This window comes from Eptatretus burgeri, chromosome 3 (assembly GCF_056783735.1).
Source record: "Eptatretus burgeri isolate ZD-2024b chromosome 3, Ebu_testis_v1, whole genome shotgun sequence".
NCBI classification, from domain to species: domain Eukaryota; kingdom Metazoa; phylum Chordata; class Myxini; order Myxiniformes; family Myxinidae; genus Eptatretus; species Eptatretus burgeri.
The window spans coordinates 102,966,974-102,987,286 of record NC_140963.1 but is presented as its reverse complement, the minus strand read 5'-3'; the positions used below and the strand labels follow the sequence as shown (position 1 = coordinate 102,987,286).

The following is a 20,313-nucleotide window of genomic DNA, read 5'->3' as shown; positions in this document are numbered from 1 at the left end:
TGTGCACTGAAAGGGACCTCTATAGGCCTCTGATATGCGAAGTTACAAAAATTTCCGATAATAACTGTGCTCTGCAGAATTTTTTATACGTGATTACAGACAAAAAAAAAACAAAAAAAAAAACATACAAGCTGACTCCAAACATATCTTGCAAAACTTCGTTTTGGCAAGATAAAAACCTAAAAAAAAAACCTCATAGTCCAAATTGCAAAACCATCATTGTCTGTCCTCTTTCTCTCCTGTTCTGAGTAATGGCCTTCAATGCAAACTTTTCACTTTCCCATTATTCCTTTCACCTTCCCATCATTCCTAAATCACGTCACACATATTTTTATATAAATTAGATCACACACATAATATGGTCACACCCACAAGCCCCTATCAAGGCAAATGAACAATTGGGTCACACACAATGTTTGTGGGTGCAACGTTGACAAGTAACAACACTTTGAACAATCAGGCTTGGTCAGCATTCTCCTGTAATCCCACCATCCTGTTCTGCCAGGGCACAGCTCCCACACCATTGTAGTACTCAGTCAGGTACTTACTCTCTTACTCGTTTCCCAACTGACAATATGATTGCTGGAAGGGAGAGGCCTCATATATATATATATATATATATATATATATATATATATATATATATATATATATATATATATATATATATATATATATATATATATATATATATATATATATATATATATATATATATATGGTCCCGATTTCTCAATTGTCACGCACACTTGTCGTGCGACTGTTGCACGACATTTGCGCGATGGTCGCACGACCGTCGTGTGACCGTCGCGCGACAGTTGCATGTGCCAAAAAATCTCAGTTTTGTCACCTGAACGTCGCGCGAATGTCGTGTGACATGTATGCGAACTCCAGGCAAAGTTCATCCCAAATTTAGCCGGAAGTTCGTGGGACATTCGTGCGATATTCGTGAGACATATGCAAATGTGTTTTAGTATAAATTCAGTGTGATTCCAAGTGAAAATTATCGCTGTTTTATCGCAATTTGGTGTCTCCAACTAGTCGCGAGCTGTCGCAGCCCAGTGAGATACAGGCTTAAGGCTTTCAAGATCATTGGAATCTCTCACGATAAAGCTGAGTCGAGTCTATGGGCCTCTCATTTTGCCATCGCTGATAAGTCAGTGATCTCTCAATTTTCTTCCACCTTATTTCTGGTGTTGCATCCTCTGCCCTCTCCATGCTCTGTACCCCCTCCCTCTGCCCCAAGTATCTACAGGATGCATGCAGTCCACCAGCAACCCCCGACGAGTGAAACTGCCTAAATCCATGACCACAGCTCACCTCCACTGATTTATTCCTCTCCTTTCACACCTGTGGAACTGCCTTCCATGCTCTTTCAATCTCATTCTTCTCTCCCGATTTCAAGATTGCTGTTCACCACCATCTCAGGTCATCCCCCATCTCAGGCCATGATTTTCTACATCCATTAAACCACCCCACCCTCCCAAAATTTGGATTGCGTATCCATCTTGTCCACCACTTGCATTCTACCCAAACACTCATCGTTACCCGCATCCCTTGTTTGTCTATCTCCATCTACCTTCTCCTTGCGCCATGCTATTTGTGTTTCCCCTTTCTCCTGCTGTTCCTTTTGTTATGTTGTGCCCTGGTCTGTTCTGTGTCGTAGCTTTTCCACGAGCTGAGACCATTTATTAAAAAGAAGAAAGAAAAAAAAAGAAGCAGAGTAGTCCAAGACCTTGAGGCTAATTGGAGTGGCTCAACAGGAGGAATTGCTGCAAGGCTCGCTCCTATCCCACCTCAGATAGGTCTGCGGAGAAGGAGCTTTTTATTTATTTTTAAAATTCCCCCATTTCTTGTCTGACTCCACCAAACGATTTGTATCTCATGAAACCGACTACTCCACGCATTCAGCTCGCAAACCAATACTTTGTTACCCTTCCCAAATTCAGGCTAACTGGTCACCTCAACCTATTCTCTGAAATGTGGAACCACATCCCTGAGTATGTACAATCATGTTCTTCTATGTTCATGCCAGTACTGTGTACAAGTTCCACCATGAACCTTCGGTCTTTTATATTTGAATGAATGAACAAATGAACAAGAAAGATGCTGTGCATCGCAGGGTACTTGTAATATCCAATTAAACAAAAGTTGCCATGGAAACAGAAATTTGGCAGTTTTGAAAATTCGACGTATCAAGTGGTTTACATGATGGAATATTGTGCATGACAAATGTTGCTTGTACATTTTGTAATTGCAGCCTAAGAGGTATTTTGCATAGTTTAGATGGCCTTGACCTTGACCTTTGACTAAGTTTGACCAGATTTTACTCACAGATACTACACATAAATACAGCTAAGCTGTGTACGTTTCAATTTAATATCTTGAAAAATTAATGAGGTATGATTAAATAGTCCCATTTCATTATAATCGTTATTATAATTCACGGATCAGTGTGTGTGTGTGTGTGTGTGTGTGTGTGTGTGTGTGTGTGTGTGTGTGTGTGTGTGTGTGTGTGTGTGTGTGTGTGTGTGTGTGTGTCGTGCTACTCCTACAGTCCAGGGCCAATTTCATCCATACTTGCTACAGAGGATCAGCATGGCCCCAATTAATGTATAGGGGTGTTTTTGTTTTTTTAAAAATCTTTGCTGTGGTCTTGGGGGGGGGGTGAAAGTGGGGGATGCAAATTATCTATGTAAATGTGTATCGTGTCGCGCCGCCTCTAGGTGGGGGAAGGTATTACAAGTCTCCACCTCCACCGTGTGCAGTACAGTATTCCAGTCCCCACATTTTCCAGTGCAGTGAGATGTTTTGAATCATAAGCAGAAGGTATGTTTTTGCTTCATGTACGTAACCCGGGTTATTATTTTTTTTGCCATTACAGAGCTGTCAGTTGCCCATACACCACCAAGATAAAGATATGCGTCAGAAGAACGCGTTGCATGCTTGGAGCAAGATCGCGGGTCGGGCGTGTACTCTTCGAGCGAGGTAAAATAGTTGTCATGTAAAACGTTAACATGTCAAAATAGTTAAATCAATATAATTTGTGTTTGTGACCCAACATGCCAATCTTGTTCAAATTTGACGATAATAGGATGAAAATTGATTTTACGTGACCTTGAGCTTTGGCCTTTTGACCTCAAAAGCAATATACTTCTCGGTTTTGATTGATGAACCAATTCAATAACCCAATATGTAAATTCTGTTCAACCTTGCAGAGTACCCAGCCTGTGAGAGTACCTCTCTCCCTGGAGGGGTCAATCATTTATATAATCCCAGCCACCTGGGTGTAGTCGATGAGGTGAGAGCTGATTGGCTGTTCCCTCCATTCACAGGTGAGAGATGTGGATGAGTCATTCATTCATATATATATATATATATATATATATATATATATATATATATATATATATATATATATATATATATATATATATATATATATATATATACCTATATATATATATATATATACCTATATATATATATACCTGATGTTGGCATAGTGGTTAGGGTCGCGGCTTGGGATCCAAAAGGTCCTGAGTTCAAGCCCCGTTGGCCGCTTGAATTAATACACACCAGGAGGTTGACTCAACCTGTCATCCTTCCGAGGTCAGCGAAGTGAGTACCAGTGTACTGGGCCCAGTGTATGCCCCGGTTAGAATAGATGTACCATATCCCTGTGTTGTAAGAGGTGACCAGGGTTGCGTCAGGAAGGGCATCCGGTGTAAAACCTGTGCCAAATCATTATGCGGATCATAACGGATGATGCGCTGTGGCGACCCCTAAGGAGAGTAGCCGAAAGAGGAAGAAGAATATATACATACATACATATACATACAGTATATTGTTTTGGTTGTGGAAATTCACAAAATACCATTCAGGTTCCCCAGAGATCAGTTATTTCGATAAGTACGTGTTTTAGGTTAGAATCCCCACCGATGTGTAAAGGGATTTGTTCGTGTGCCGGGCTGTGAATCTTTGAGGTGGTGTTATTCTTTTCTATCTTTTATTTTAACAACATCTACAAAAACCCGATCATCCCCGAACAACAGGAATGCCATCATCTTCAAACAAACATCATAAAACCATCACCTCCTCCTCGACAGCCAAAAAATGCCGTTGGTTGCGGACACGCGGCACAACAGTAAAGCCACATCACACCGTCTGTGTGCAAACAGCCGCGAAGCGGCTGATTTACATATTTGGAACAAAAAGACGTCTTCCCCCAAAATCACCCTGTGACGTAAGAGGTGGGGTTTCCTGCAGGGATGAAGGTTGAAGGTTCGAAAGGGGGTGGAGCCAGTCTCGGGTGAAGGTTCAGGGAGCGGCTTTTCGCCCCCCCCCCCCTCGGGCTATAAAAAGGGCGAAGTGAATCGGCAGAGCCAGTTGGAGTTGGAGTTTTGGCGTTGTTAGTCACCAAAAGCAGTCGTCATTGGGAGACGGGAGAAGTCGCCAGGGGCAGTCGTCAGTGGAGAGTCGTCAGTCGTCAGCCGGAGAAGGAGCGCGTTGAACAGCCGGAGACGGAGCACGTTGTACAGTCGGAGACGGAGCACGTCGAACAGCCGGAGTCGAGCAAGCTACGTCACGGTCCGAGCAGACGGCCCTGAGTCGGTCGAGCGACGCTGAGGAGTGAGCGGGTCCTGAAAGAGCATCAACTCTAAGAGAGCAAGGCCCGTTCGCTCCTCTGAAGCGTCGTCGGCCAGGCCCGATCAACCAGGCCGCGGGGAAGGCCAAGCGACCAAGGAGAGCCACCCGCCAAGCTGCTCAAGCCGCTCAAGCGACTGGCGCATTTTGCTACGCCCCAGGTGAAACATAGACACAGGGGTCGCCGACCCGAAGACCCTCGAGCCGTCACTTGGGGCGGCCAGGTAACCTGCGCGGCCTCTCGGAGGCCCTCGGTCAACCAGGCTCCCGAATTTAAAATAAATGCTCGTGAGCCCTTTTCTTTTCCTGAGTTTTTGTATGAAAGACTGTGGCGCCTTGTCTGAATAAGTAGAACTGATTGAGTGCATGACTGTACATTATTGAATACATCGGCTGTAGGCTTTTGCTCGTGTCTTGTTCCCATTCCCCCCATCGATTGCTTGCCTGCTGTATAAAAATTAATGTCCCCCTGGTTTGAATGTCAACCTGCTCGTTGCGTCATTTTCTGCCATTGACTGTCACGGCGCGCTCGGGATGTTAACTGGCTATTAAGGCCAATAAATGTGATAATTTGGTCCGACGGAACTTGGCGATTTAAAACCGCTCGGCAAAACGCACACGGGACGAGTGCGCTTAGCGGCTAATTCCGTACAAGTCTCTGTCGAGGTATAAATTCTCGGTATTTCTGTCTGCGTGGATAATTATGTATATCGAGATTCGGCGATTGACCCTGTACCACGCGGACAGGATATTGATAAGTTTATGGTGCGTTAAGGCACCCGTAGCGGGGTTTCGGGGTTATCCGGAAGGCTACGACTGAATTCCGGTTTCCGGCGGGCGCGCGACTGCATTTGGGCTGAAGCGGTCGTGCGTGGCCGTCCGAACCGCGTAATTCGTAACAATATACTGTATATAGATGTATAGATATGAAGTCATTTGGATGGAAATTGACGATTTATGTGACCTTGACATTTTGACCTATTGATGTCAAAACAATGTTTCCATATTTGACTATCTTTATCGGTTGGTTAAGTTTCGTGAACATGAAGATTGGTTTAGAATTGCGACCTGTCGGAGACTGACAACGAAACAGACAAAATACTCAGGGAATGAATATACTTATGAATCTTCAATTTCACAAGTAATAAACTAATATCAAAAGACCATCGGTCATTTGTGACAGAACAAAAAACAAAAAACAAGCAGAAATTCCATTTTCTTGGCCTAATGATGGACATACAAGACAATTGATGATTATTATTAACTGGAGAGTTCATACAACTACAACATGGTACCCCATGCAGTCGTGAGAAAAGGACATAGGAAGGGTTTTTTTCAACTCTTCCTTTGCATTTCCGAGCACCATCGATATTAACTTTCTCCGTGACCTTTGAATAACAGGCACAATGGCAACCAAACAAAGCCGATGGGTCAAACAGAACAGTCTAGAGCTGAACCTTCTGCCAACTCTTCTTGGAGAAACTGACAATTTTGGAACGATCTTTGAGAAAAAGATGCACTGAGCAAACAGATATTTTGGACGAAGTAAGCTCTGTCGTTGCATCACTTGGCACCACCATTTTTTCAGATGCTCATTGCTATTCCTGACTCAGAGCAGCGGAAAAATTCATTGGTTGAGGCGGCGCATAATTTTGGCCAATTACTGCTAAACTGAAGTTTTTTGCTAGTGGATAACAAGGTGATTTTCATTCTACAATGTTCAAATATATGTCAATTGAAATAAAATAAAAGTTTTAAAGGCTGTATGAAAAAAAAACAACACAAACCATGTATTTGGAAGTTAATGTACCCTCTTTTACACCACCTCATGAAGCAACTTTTATTAGATACCAGCAAATACAACCCATTGCTTCGCTGACAAGAATATTGAGGGGATGGGGGGGGTGGGTGAGGAAGAGTGAGGGGAGGGAAAGGAGCGAGGGAAGGAGGGGGAGGGGGATAGAGGGAGAGAGAGAGAGAGATAGAGAGAGAGATAGAGAGAGAGAGAGAGAGAGAGAGAGAGAGAGAGAGAGAGAGAGAGAGAGAGAGAGAGAGAGAGAGAGAGAGAGAGAGAGAGAGAGAGAGAGAGAGAGAGAGAGAGAGAGAGAGAGAGAGAGAGAGAGAGAGAGAGAGAGAGAGAGAGAGAGAGAGAGAGAGAGAGAGAGAGAGAGAGAGAGAGAGAGAGAGAGAGAGAGAGAGAGAGAGAGAGAGAGAGAGAGAGAGAGAGAGAGAGAGAGAGAGAGAGAGAGAGAGAGAGAGAGAGAGAAAGAGAGAAAGAGAGAAAGAGAGAAAGAGAGAAAGAGAGAAAGAGAGAAAGAGAGAAAGAGAGAAAGAGAGAAAGAGAGAAAGAGAGGAGAGGAGAGGAGAGGAGAGAGAGGGAAGGGAAAGGAGAGCGTCGACGGAGGAAGGAGAGGGACAAGGGGAAAGTGAGTAGGGAGTGAGGAGGGAGAAGGGGTGTGGTGTGGGAGTTAGGAGGTGGTGAGGAAGGGGGAGCTAGGAAAGGGTGAAGAGCGAGGAAGGGGGGTGGAGAGAGTGACGCCTCACCCAATGTCCATATACACTCTGGGAGGATTGGGGGCGGTGGTGGGAGCAAGGAGGATGGGGGAGAAAGGAGGGGGGAACTGGGGAGGTAAGCGTGTGGGAAGGGGTTCTCAACTTTTGTTTTGTAAAGGGACTTGTGGAGAAGGGAGGGGGTTAGTACGGGATTGAACTAAATGTGTATGTTAAAACAGCACACAGAAACTACAAGGAGATGTCCATGGTAAGGGGGGCAGGGAGGGTGGAGAGGGGAGGGGGATTGGGAGGAGGTAACCATGAGGGGAGGGGAAGGGAAGGCAGTGTGAGGGAAAGAGAATGCAGTGTGAGGGGAAGGAAAGGGAAGGCAGCATTGAGGGGAAGAGAAGGTAAGGGGAGAAGGGAATACAGCATAAGGTGAGGGGAAGGCAGCATGAGGGGAGGGGGAGGGGAAGGCACTGACGATGCACCGCACAAGGCACTGCGTGGTGAAACGCAGGTGAATGGGCCCTGATCTTTGTTCAAGTCAATTGATATATTCAGTGACTGAATATTATACAGCACTCACCAAGTGGCTTAAGCACTCAAGCAAGCCCTTCAAAGAAATGGTTGACAAGGAATGGCTGGCTTGAGAAGGAATGGCTGGCTTGATAAGCGATTAGCGATTGCCGATCGGTCATATGAACAACATGCAGAATGTCAAGTGATGTCAAAATTGGACAAATTAACACATTTTCTTTTTTTTAGCAGTCGGTACAACTACTGAAGTGAATGAAAAAGTTTACATCCTGAAAGTCAGCTCAGATTAAGGGATTCTAGAGGTTATGGCATGTGCGGAAATTAAATAAAGCCACAAATGCTGGTGTCTCCGGGCGTTTATAGGCATTGCAATGGCAGGTCAGGTCAGGTATGGGAGCATGCACCAGAGCAGTGCGTCGCTGCGTCCACTTTCCGTCAGTACTCCAGGGGCCTCCGTCTGGCCATCCCACAGGCAGATGCCTGGCCCATCCCCATCTCCTTGAGATGCTGATCAACCTGCTGCAATCACAAGGCACGCGGTCGGCCCATTGGCCTCCTCCACTCACGAGACTCCCTCGCTGAGAGAATCTGGTGAGCAGGATCAGCGTCAGCAAAATGAGCCACATGTCCATACAACCGCAACTGATGCTTCACGGACTATGCAGGTAACAAATCTAATTTGAGTCTCTCTCAGCAACCGCTCGTTGGAAACAAAGTCCAACAACCAATAGCCAAGGATTCTGAGAAGAGACTGGTAGCAAAGGAATTTAGTCTCCGTCTCAAATCCCTGGTCAGAGTCCAAGTCTCACATCCATAGAGCAAGATTGGAAGCACCAAGGACCTGAAGACTCAGACTTTCTTCCTCAAGCACAGGTATCGGCAGCACCACACCCCATGATCCCTTGAATCCATGACTCCCCAGGCCCGATCCAGACATCTGTTGAACTCTGGTTCACAGCCAGCAGAGACATGAATATCACTGCCAAGGAAAGTGAATCTCTCCACGACCTCAACATCCTCATCACAAACAGGCACAGACAGGACAGCAGCATCCAAGATGTCTTTGAAAGCCTGGATCTTAGTTTTGACTCAGGAAACTCGTAATCCCAATGGCTCAGACAACACATTCAGCACCTCGAGGACCCCCAAAAGGATATCTCGAGTGTCCGCAAAGATGATTGCATCATCTGCAAAATCAAGGTCAGAGATCTTGATATTCCCAAACGATGCACCAGAGCTTGATCTCTCCGACATCCTCCCCAGAATCCAGTCCAGACAAGAGCTGAAAAGTGTGGGGGCCAGAACACACACCTGACGAACTCCAGTAACAACTGGAAATATGTCAGAGTTGGAACCACCACATCTCACAGCACTCTCAGTACCAGAGTATAGTTCAGACATCAGATCGATCAGTTTTGTGGCACCTCAACAAAGACCAAGAATCCTCCAGAGGGCATCCCGATTCACTGAATCAAACACCTTACAGAGATCAACTTGGCTGCAAGCAGCCCCTGCCAAAACTCCCATCTGCATTCGGTGAGGACCCAAAGAGCAAGGATGCGGTCAATCATTGACCTCTTTGGTGTAAAGCCTGACTGCTCTGGACACTGGTGCTCAAGCAGATAGTGGTGAACCCAATCAATAATTATCCGAGCAAAGACCTTGCCCGGCACTGAGAGCAGCGTCACTCCTCAGTAGTTGCTGCAGTCTTGACGATCACCCTTCCCTTTCCAGAGAGGACAACAAGGCCCCTCTTCCAGTCAGTTGGGATGATGCCTGTGTTCCAGACAGAGCACAGAACTGCATGCAATGACATGAGTGCAGCATTTCTGCCAGCTTGAGAAGTTCAGCATGGATGCCACAGATCCATGGAGCTTTGCCCCATTTCAACCGGTTCACCGCAGCTTGTGTTTCCACAAACGAAGGTGGACCACAGTTGATTGGAGGGTGAACAACAGGGATTGTAACACCCCTGATGTCCAACTTGACAGCTGGTGGATCAGCCTGGTACAACCGCTCAAAGTAACCGGCCAAGCGGACATTTACTTCAAACTCCTCTGTCAAGAGCCTCCCATCCTCTGCTCTAACTGCAGTACTCAGCCAGTACACCGAAGGATGGGCTTGGACGAATGCAATGCGTGAATTCCCCTGTAAGCAGGAGAATCACTTGACCACAGGTGATTCTCTACCCCCTCACAGATTCCTCGCACATAGGCCTCCTTGAACATCCTTAGTGCACGTACAGTTTTATGCCTCAACTCCCTGAACAGCTCAGCTCTGCCATTCAGCCTGGCCCTGTGACTCTGGTCAATGGTATCCAGTTTACCTTGAGATACAAAATTCTTCGTCGCCCTAAGGTGAGTTCCAAGACATCCACCGGCAACATCAAGGAAGGTGGTCTTGAGGGCACTCCACAACTCTTCAGAATCCCTCAAAGCACCCAGACCCCCCAAATCTCCACTCAATCTGTTTGGAAACTCCTCAGCTACCCTCTCATCCTTGAGCTTGCCAACATCCAGCTTAGGCTGGAATGGCACCATTCTCCTGGATTTGAGCTGCAACTTCAGAGTTGCTACAAGCCTGTGGTCAGTAATGAGGAACTGAGCACTCCGGTAGACCCTGCAGTTCTGGATCATCCTCTGGTGACCATCATCGAGCATATGGTCATTCTCCTTTGGCACACCACCAGCATTGGAATACCAAGTCCAGTGTTGAGCCTGTGGGTGTTGAAACCATGAACCAGCCACCCTAAGTCCATGACTTCTTGCAAAGTCAAGGAACTTAGTGCTATTTAGGTTCACAGTTCCAAACCAATAGGGACCAACACACGTCTCATAACCATCCCTATCAGTTCCAGTCGATGCACTGAAATCCCCCAAGATTAGAAGAGCATCTCACATGGGGCACTGATCAACCACAGACTCGATGGTGGCGTAGAATGTGTCCTTCACGGTGAGATCACTCGCTTCAGTCGGAGCATATATAGAGACCAGGGAAATGACACCGAAGGAGTGACGAATCCTTAGCCTCATAAAATGCTATTTGACCGGTGTTACCTCAATTATCATTGGAATCAGCTTATTAGACACAGCTACAGCAATTCCTTGGGCATGGTAACCATTAGAGAGACCAGACCAATAGTAGGTGTAACCACCTGCCATGATCTTTCCGCAATCCGGTCTCCGAACCTCAGAGTGTGCTGAAATACCGATGTTCAAACGCTTGAGCTCAGATGATAACAGAAGCAGGTGATCATCCTCTCTTTTGGATAGGACATTCTAGGCACCCACCCGAAGGGACCGCCTCAGGTTAACCCAAGGAGACCGCCATCTGCTGGACAACACCTCAGCACCACCCCACCACACTCTCCTGCCATCTGACCCGGGAAAGTTACCTGTGGTTTCCCTCCTATCATCAAAGATTGGGGGTCCCAAAGGCTTTGCCCCAATCCCATCATCCGTGAGCTGCCCTGCGAAGGGAAGCTGCACAGAAGGTGCTCCCATGGAGTGGGTTTTCAGATTTTCTTATGCTTTGAGAATGTTTTGCGGAATGAAGGGTTTTACAGTGGCTGGAGTGCAAATCCTGCCACCAACCTCCTAATAAGAACTAACTCAACTACAGGAGGACGTCTGCAGACACAGTTGGGCACTCGATATGGATGGCCGTTGGCTCACAAGGAGCTAGCTCCTCTGCCCTTTTACAGGTTTTTTTTTAATCCTGCTGGGTATCCATATCCAAACACCCTCCTCACCAGGAAACCTGGTGGGGGAGACGGTTTAGTCGCCGACATCCCGACCATGTAACAGGTTAGTACAGGTTTACATGATACCTAGAGGAAGTCACAGATCTGATTTGGCCTGACTTGACAATTGCAATGTATCCAACGATTTGTTGGTCTGATGATCAGGCATTCAATAATATTAGTGAGGAAAGTGAAGAAAAAAAAACTTTATCATTAAGATATCATTGCAGCCTGTTTCAAGTCAAGGCATTGTTGAGCAGGGCAAAAACAATGGTGAATTAAGACACCAGGTGGCCAAGGATAATGCCACCTTGATACCTTCATAAAGGATAATTAAATAAGCCCGTTAATAATCTTCAAAAGGGGTGTTTAAATTAATCTAAACACCCAATTTCCACTCATGCACTACCTTGAAGTTCCCTTAGTATGCATGCAAAGTTTCAGGCTGCTAAGTTTTCTGGGATTGGAGTTATGGAGGAGATGGACTGACACACACACACACACACATTTATTTGTATGGACTAGCAGAGTACCCGCTCTTCGGGCGATGTTGTTCCAAGCATACAACACGTTCCTCTGACACATACCTTTATTTGGGCGTTTATATAGGCAACTGACAACTATACATCGACCAAAAACCCAGGTTACGTGCATGAAGCAAAAACATACCTGCTTATAATTCAGAACACGTCACTGCACTGGAAAACGTGGGGACAGGAATACTATGCTCTAAAGGGTGGGGACTTCTAATACCCCATCCCATTTTGAGCGGCACCACGCGATACACATTTAACATCGAGAATTTGCATCCCTCTCCCTCCTCTCCCTCCAAAGACCACAGGCAACGATCAAAACTCCCTAAAACACTAATAGGGGTAAACCCTTATCCTATGTAGCAAGTCTGGATGTAATCGGGCCAGAACTGTATGAGGAGTAGAGCGACAAACAACCACCAGTCCGTGAATTACAGTGAGGATCCGTACCTGGTGTTTGTGTCTTATGACATCCCTAAAAAAACAGGAAGTTTCTTGTTTGGAATGATTTTCATTTTTGTTTCACTGCCACAAAGACTGAAGCAACTGCTTTACTGTGAGTGTGCATGCACCCTTGGGACGAGATTCTGTACCATTTGCCAAATTCAGAACTAAAGTACCACTACACTGCACGTTCGTGTTCCTATTCGTGTTCTACAATGTTCAAAATATAAAATTCAATTGAAATCAAGTAATTCCTTTATCATAGCAATACACTGGTGGACAGACATACAGACAGACATACAGACAGACAGACAGACAGACAGAGTGAAGCAACTGCTTCACCCCACTTTGAGCTATGCATACGGGATCCTTACAAAAGCCTGGTGTTGGCTTAGTGGTTAGGGTGGTGGCTTGGGATCCCAGGGTCCTGAGTTCAAGCCCCGTTGGCTGCTGAATTAGCACCAGGGGGTTGACTCAGCCTGTCATCCTTCCGAGGTCGGTGAAGTGAGTACCAGTGTACTGGTCCCGGTGTATGCCCTGGTTAGAATAGGTGTACCATATCCCTGTGTGTCGTAAGAGGCGACCAGGGTTGGCGTCAGGAAGGGCATCCGGCCATAAAACATTGCCTCAAGAAAAAGCCAACCCCCTGCACAGCAGGGAAAATGGCTGTAAAAAACGGTCATTATATATGTATATATATATATATATATATATATATATATATATATATATATATATATATATATATATATATATATATATATATATATATATATATATATATATATATATATATATATATATATATATATATATGGGATCCTTACAAACAGAAAAAGAAGGCAGGAAAGTAAACAGTTTGGAGAAGTAAGTAAAATACCATGGTGACTAGTTACGATAAAATATCCCTTATGAGTCGACACAAGAGATCCAGAAGATACCAATGGAAAAAAAAAAGAAGTACAAATGATCAAATAAGAGACTTCGCAGGAAAAGCATTAAACTTGAAGGTTATGCCTTATTAAGAACATCTTTACTTCATCACGATACTTCACCAGTCAAAAGCCACGATATGGTTATTTGCTCTGCAAAAGGGACTCAATTAAAACGCAATTGATCATTTATTTAAAGGCATCATATTCTTTGCAGTATCACGTATATTTAACATCAGCACACCCTAGTTTTATATGGTCTTGCAGTCTGCACCATAAAAGAGCAAATGCATTAATTTCAGGTTAGAGTTACATTGCCTTGGTTAAAATAATGAAGATCGATTTCAACCTGAAATTACACCCCCAAAAAGTCAACGCTAATTTAAAGGGCGAAGTGAAGACTCTAAATATGGCCTGCGTGAGGCATGGACACGGGGAAGCAAAGAGAATCGAGCAGTCACCTCTGGGTGTTGGAAGACCTCGTGCTTGCCATAGTGCTTGCGAAAGACCAGGCGGCCCTCACCATCCGCACCCCAGGCAGATTGGAGCTGTACCGCGCACTCGTGGTCCTCCAGAGTTCGCTCTAGTACCGAACAGGGAATGCAGAAAGTTATTGGGGCAGGTGAAGGAGAGCCAGGATGATGAGCTGCTGTTAAGCCGTTGGAGGGGTCTGATGTCATCATTCATTTGTAGACGTTCCAACTTTACTTTCTGACCACAGCGCATAGGAATCGCATTTAAATCAAAAAACGACCAGCTGCATGAATGCTGGAGGAGCGCAAAACCCCCAAGGAGTGCTATTCGCAGCAAATCACCATGGGATAAACTGACTGACAACATTTTGCTGTTTACCAACAACATCATTTGTCTGCCACAAAGCAATTGCATAAATACTGTCCTGTAATTTCATGATAGCTTATGAATTACAAAATCTGATGTAAAGTGCTCGTATGTATTTATAAACCAGTTATTTTTTCTGCTGCCCATATGAAATGAGTGGCAGCTTTTTTTTGTTTTTTGTCAAACAGCAATCTAAGGCCTCATGGGGAAGCTTGTATAAAAATCACATGTCGGACAAAGGGCATTGGAAGACATCACTGTACTTGTACATTAATTACAAGGTCATCAGAAGACGGTGGGAAAAACAACAAGGTATGTGGGATTTCAACCTGAGATCCAAGCAACTTGAGCAACATGCTTAAGAGGAACACCAAACAAGCCACAAATACATTCAATGTCACGAGGAAATGACAAAGCGAAGAGTCTTGATCCTCATCACGAAGAGCAAAATGACCTCTCCATACAAACTACTTCTTTTGATTGGCATTCTTAGAGTTCAATAATCATGTTAATGAGCTTCAACGCATTACAAATTTGATGATTATCATCATCATCATCATCATCATCATCTGTCCCTTTATTGCACTGATCGTGCTTGCAACAATGATGCTTCAGCCATCAGGTATTTTTCATTCTTCCCCGTCATTCATGTTCTGGAGTCTGTTGATAATTCGATGGTAATACAAATTATATATTAACAGATTACTTGAAAAAGGAAAGCTTCTGAAGGTATTCATCAAGGTCTGCTGTTCATGAAACAAGCTCGGGAGACGACTATAATTTGAAAATGCAAGTAATCATAGTTGCACATTTCACCCTCATGGCTTTCAGTGATAGTTTGAACCTTTGCCATTAACAACTCACAGGGAATTGAGATGATGACCGTCTTAATAACACACATCCGGGTGATGGAGTATGAGGTGGGAGAGGGGGGAAAGGTGCTGAATGTGCACACCAAGTTTGGTCGAGATTGGTCAAAACATGGAGGGTAAGTGAAGTTGGTGAACAAACAAACAGACCATTCGTGCTTCATCATTTGAATCACGTTTTCATTTTTGGGTTATTTTCACGATCCTCTCTCTTTGAGCTTTCAGAAATCTGTTCCCCACTGTTTGGTCCTTCCCTCTCCCGCCCCTCTTGTCTCCTGCTCCCCTTGTTGTACGTTCTGTGTGTTAACTCTTATACGAGCCTCGACATTGTATCCAAAAAGGGGAAGGGGGGTCTTAAAGCAAGCAAGTTCGATTTCCAATTGGTGAAAATCGTTCATTTATTCATGCACAAAAGATGGATGTCTGGCATTTCATTGAAACACAAGAACAGCACTAGGAAGAGAGCATACCTCCACCAGGCTGAACAGTTTACATTTTGTGTCCCACTGATAGGCCGGATCTGCATCCGAACCTGAAGCAAAATCGAATCGGCTTGTTCTTGTCACCTAACCAACTCATCCACCAAGTTTTGTCATAATTCGTCCACAACTTTTTGAAATATCTTGCAATATGTCGTTCTTGGGTCCATCCCTCAAATGGTGAAGGATCACTTAAAAATAAAAATTCTCAGATCCAAAGCAAAATCAAATCATTTCTTCCTCATTAGTCATCACATGTAACCAACCTGTACACCAAGTTTCGTCCAAATCTGTCCATAACTTTTTGAGATATCGTGTTCCATGTTGTTTTTGGTCCAATCTCTCAATGGTGAAAAATCAAGTAAAAGAATTAAACGGTGGAGTGAAGATCTCAGAAATTCACGCAAAGGTTGGAAAGTGGAGATCAAGTTGAGAAAGAGACTGCTTCGCTGATTCAGTCATGAAGCTGGTAGTATAGACTATAGAGCATGATCCTTTTAAGACGACAGCAAGTTTGAGGCAAATGGAAAAAGACCAAGGGGCAGGCCAAAGAAAACATGGCAACAATGTGTGAACAAATGACATGAAAAGATTAGGTGTGAAGAAGTAAGATACAAATGGAGATATGCCATCAATTGACCAACGCCTTAAAATAGGGGAAAATCTCATTAAATAAATATGATGACGATGACGACTCCTTTATTCGTATGGAACCTCAACCTGCTGGCTGCATCATGACTGCATGGGAAGCTGTATCCACCTGTTACCTGCATGTCGGCTTGTTACCTGCATGCTCCCCTGAAGGTTAGAGACATCATTCGGAATTTGGACGGGGTGCCAGCACGCAATGGCCTACCATTTGTGAAACACACAGTGGGAGATCAAACGTCCACTGGCAAATGCTCGCAGACGGAACTTGGCTTAATGTCTTATATGGTGGACAGCACACTCGTCTATGCAATACCACAGGCCTGAGAAGCACCAAGATGAAAAATTATAGTCAAGTCGGGAAGGGAACCTAAATCAGACAACTAAAAGTTGAGTCCACTACTGCAGAGCTATCCTGGCAGCCTCATTTGCAAAAGCACCTTCAGCTGCAAACGATACATGAGAACTTCATTTCAAAAATGTGTCTCGAAGTTGGCCACCATTTTAACACAAGTGCTTTGTTGCTGCCATATTTCAGAATCAAACAGAAATAATAAGAAAATGGTCAGGCATTTGAATATTTGTGTGGGTCACACATCGTACGAATATGACACATCGTTTAATTTTTCAAGTGCATGACTTTCTGCAAACCAAATTTCTCATTTTAACATCGGATGTTACACGACACGAATATGAACAGCAGACTTATTGTAACCGAACCTTACCAATGCAGAGTGCTGTAAAACTGAACTCTTTACAGCAAGTTTGAGGTGCATTGGTCAAAAAAGCACTTTTTTACCAATGCACCCATTAATTAATTAATTACAGGTCAGGTCAGGTTTGAGAGCATGCGCCGGAGCAGCGCGTCACTGCATCCACTTTCTGCCGGTACTCTCGAGGCCTCCGTCTGGGCATCCCCCAGGCAGAAGCCTGACCCATCCCCAACTCCGTGAGAGGGTGATCAACCTGCTGCAACCACGAGGCACATGGAAGGACCATTGGCCTCCTCCACTCACGAGGCTTCCTCGCTGAGAGAATCTGGTGAGCAGGACTAGTGTCAGGAAAACAAGCCACCTAGCTATACAGCCACAGCTGACGCTCACAGAAGATGCAGGTAACAAATCTCATTTGAGTCTCTCTCAGCAAAAGCCAAGGATTCCCTGGTACCAAAGGAATTAAGTCTCCATCTCAGATCCCTGGTCAGAGACCAAGTCTCACATCCATAGAACAAGACTAGAAGCACCAAGGACCTGAAGACTCAAACTTTTGTCCCACTGCACAGGCACCGGCAGCGCGACACCCCATCATACAGTGAATCTTCCAGTCAGTTGGGATGATGCCTCTCTTCCAGCAGAGCACAGAACTGCTTGTAATGACATGAGTTCAGCATTTCCAGCAGCCTTGAGAAATTCAGCATGGATGCCACAGATCCCAGGAGCTTTACCGCCATTTCAATGGGTTCACCGCAGCCTTTGTTTCGATAAATGAAGGTGGATCACAGTTGAATGGAGGATCAGTAATATAGATAGTAACATGCCTGACATCCAACTCAACAGCTGGTGGATCAGCCTGGTACAGCTGCTCAAAGTAGCCGGTCCAGCGTGTCTTCACTTTGGTCTTCTCTGTCAAGAACCCACCACCCCCCACTCAAACTGCAGTACACTGAAGGATGGGCTTTGAGGAACACAATGCGTGAATTGCCCTGAAAAGCAGGATGAGAATCACTTGACCACATGTGATGCTCTACCCTCTCACAGATTCCTCGCACACAGGCCTCCTTGTCCTCCCTCAGCGCATGTACAGTTTTATGCCTCAACTCCATGAACGGCTCAGCATGCCAATAACCCTGGCCTGCGACTCTGGTCAATGGTATCCAATGTCCCTTGAGATAAAATTCTTCTTATACTAATGCTGAGTTCCAAGACATCCACCGGCAAAATCTAGGATGGTGGTATTGAAGGCATTCCACACCTCTTCAGGACCCCCCAAAGCACCCAGACCCCCCAAATCTCCACTCAGCCTGTTCGCAAACTCCTCAGCTACCCTCTCATCCATGAGCTTGCCAACATCCAGCTTAGGCTGGAATGGCACCATTCTCCTGGATTTAAGCTGCAACTTCAGAGTTGCTACAACAAGCCTGCGGTCGGTATTGAGGAATTGAGCACTCCGGTGGACCCTGCAGTTATGGATCATCCTCCAGTGACCATCAACCAGGACATGGTTAATCTCCTTTGGCACATCACCAGCATTGGAATACCAAGTCCTGCAATGAGCCTGTGGTTGCTGAAACCATGAACCAGCCACCCTAAGTCCATGACTTCTTGCAAAGTCAAAGAACTTAGTGCTATTCTGGTTCATAGTTCCTGACCCATGGGGACCAACACACACCTCATAACCATCCCTATCAGTTCCAGTCGATGCACTGAAATCTCCCAAGACTAGAAGAGTATCTCACATGGGGCACTGATCAACCACAGACTCAAGCGTGGCATAGAATGCGTCCTTCACGGTGAGATCACTCTCCTCAGTCAGAGCACATACAGAGACCAGGGAAACGTCATCCAATGAGTGATGAATCCTTTGTCTCACAATACGCTCGTTAACCAGCATTACCTCAATTGTCATTGGAGTCAGCTTATTGGACACAGCTACAGCAACTCCTTGGGCATGGTAACCATCAGAGTGACCAGGTCAACAGTAGATGTAACCACCAGTCATGATCTCGCCGCAATCCAGTCTCCGAACCTCAGAGAGTGCTGCAATACCGATGTACAAACACTTGACCTCAGATGATAACAGAGACAAGTGAGCATCCTCTCTTAGGAAAAGGACATTCCAGGCACCCACCTGAAGGGACCACCTCAGGTTAACCCAAGGAGACCGCCGTCGAGTGGATGACGCCTCAGCACCACTCTGCCACACATCACCGCAATCTGACCGTGGAAGTTTACCCAGTGCTTTTCCTCCTATCGTAAAGGAATGGGGGTTCCGAAGGCTTTGCGACAATCCCGTCATCTGGTGAGCTGCCCTATAAAGGGCAGCATATTCTGAGGTACTCCCATGGAGTGGGTTTTCAGTTTTCTTTGCGTTTTTCATGTGTTTTGCGGAGTGAAGGTTTTGCAGTGGCCAGCGTGCAAATGCTGCCACCAACCTACTAAAAAAAAAAAAAAAAAAAAAAAAAGGAACCCAACTGCAGGAGTAAGTCTGCAGACACAGTTGGGCACTCGATATGAATGGCCGTTGGCTCTTCCGCCCTTTGACAGATTTTGGTTTTAATCCTGCGGGGTGTCCATATCCATACACCCTCCTCACCAGGAAACCTGGTGGGGAAGAAGGTTCAGTCACTAAAAATCTGACCATGAATCAGGTTAGTTCAGGTTTGCATGGTTCCTGCAGCAAGTCACAGATCTCATCTGGCCTGACCTGACAAAATTACAAAATTACATTGCTCTTTTGTCCAATGAATGCTTGATGTCCTTCACTTTGGAAGGGAAACAGCCCATAGGCTTCCTTTACACAGTGCCCTGGATCTTTCATTGCCTCTGCTCAGGCCGCCTCAATCTCATGGAATCTTTCTGCCCCTCACGACCAGCCAGCAGTGTCCTCTGACAGCAGAAACATATCCACTGCACAAGTTTCATTGACTCACCAGACTATGCGCATCTTCTAAATTGCGAAATCAAAAACACTCAACTTTACTTTCGATTCAACCAGCAACAATTGGTCATATATATATATATATATATATCTTCTTCTTCTTCTCCTTTCGGCTGCTCCCGTTAGGGGTCGCCACAGCGGATCATCCGATCCGCATAGTGATTTGGCACATGTTTTACGCCGGATGCCCTTCCTGACGCAACCCTGGTCGCCTCTTACGACACAGGGATATGGTACACCTATTTTAACCGGGGTATACACCGGCCCAGTATACTGGTACTCATTTCGCCGACCTCGGAAGGATGACAGGCTGAGTCAACCCCCATATATATATATATATATATTTTTTATATATATATATATATATATATATATATATATATATATATATATATATATATATATATATATATATATATATATATATATATATATATAGACATACATATTATTCTTATGCATTTCCAACCACCTTGGCCAATTCCCTGG

The 20,313-nt window shown here is 45.1% G+C and overlaps 1 protein-coding gene across 10 annotated transcripts in view; it reads right to left on the bottom strand.

Moving 5' to 3' along the window:
• The window catches only part of LOC147030560 (growth factor receptor-bound protein 10-like), a 250,037-nt gene that overhangs the window by 34,046 nt on the left and 195,678 nt on the right, over positions 1-20,313 (bottom strand). For all 10 annotated transcript variants that reach the window (XM_085874741.1, XM_085874749.1, XM_085874740.1 and 7 more), the window contains one exon: positions 13,793-13,914. In XM_085874741.1, coding sequence (XP_085730867.1) covers positions 13,793-13,914 — 122 coding nt within the window. The remainder of the gene's footprint in view (positions 1-13,792; positions 13,915-20,313) is intronic.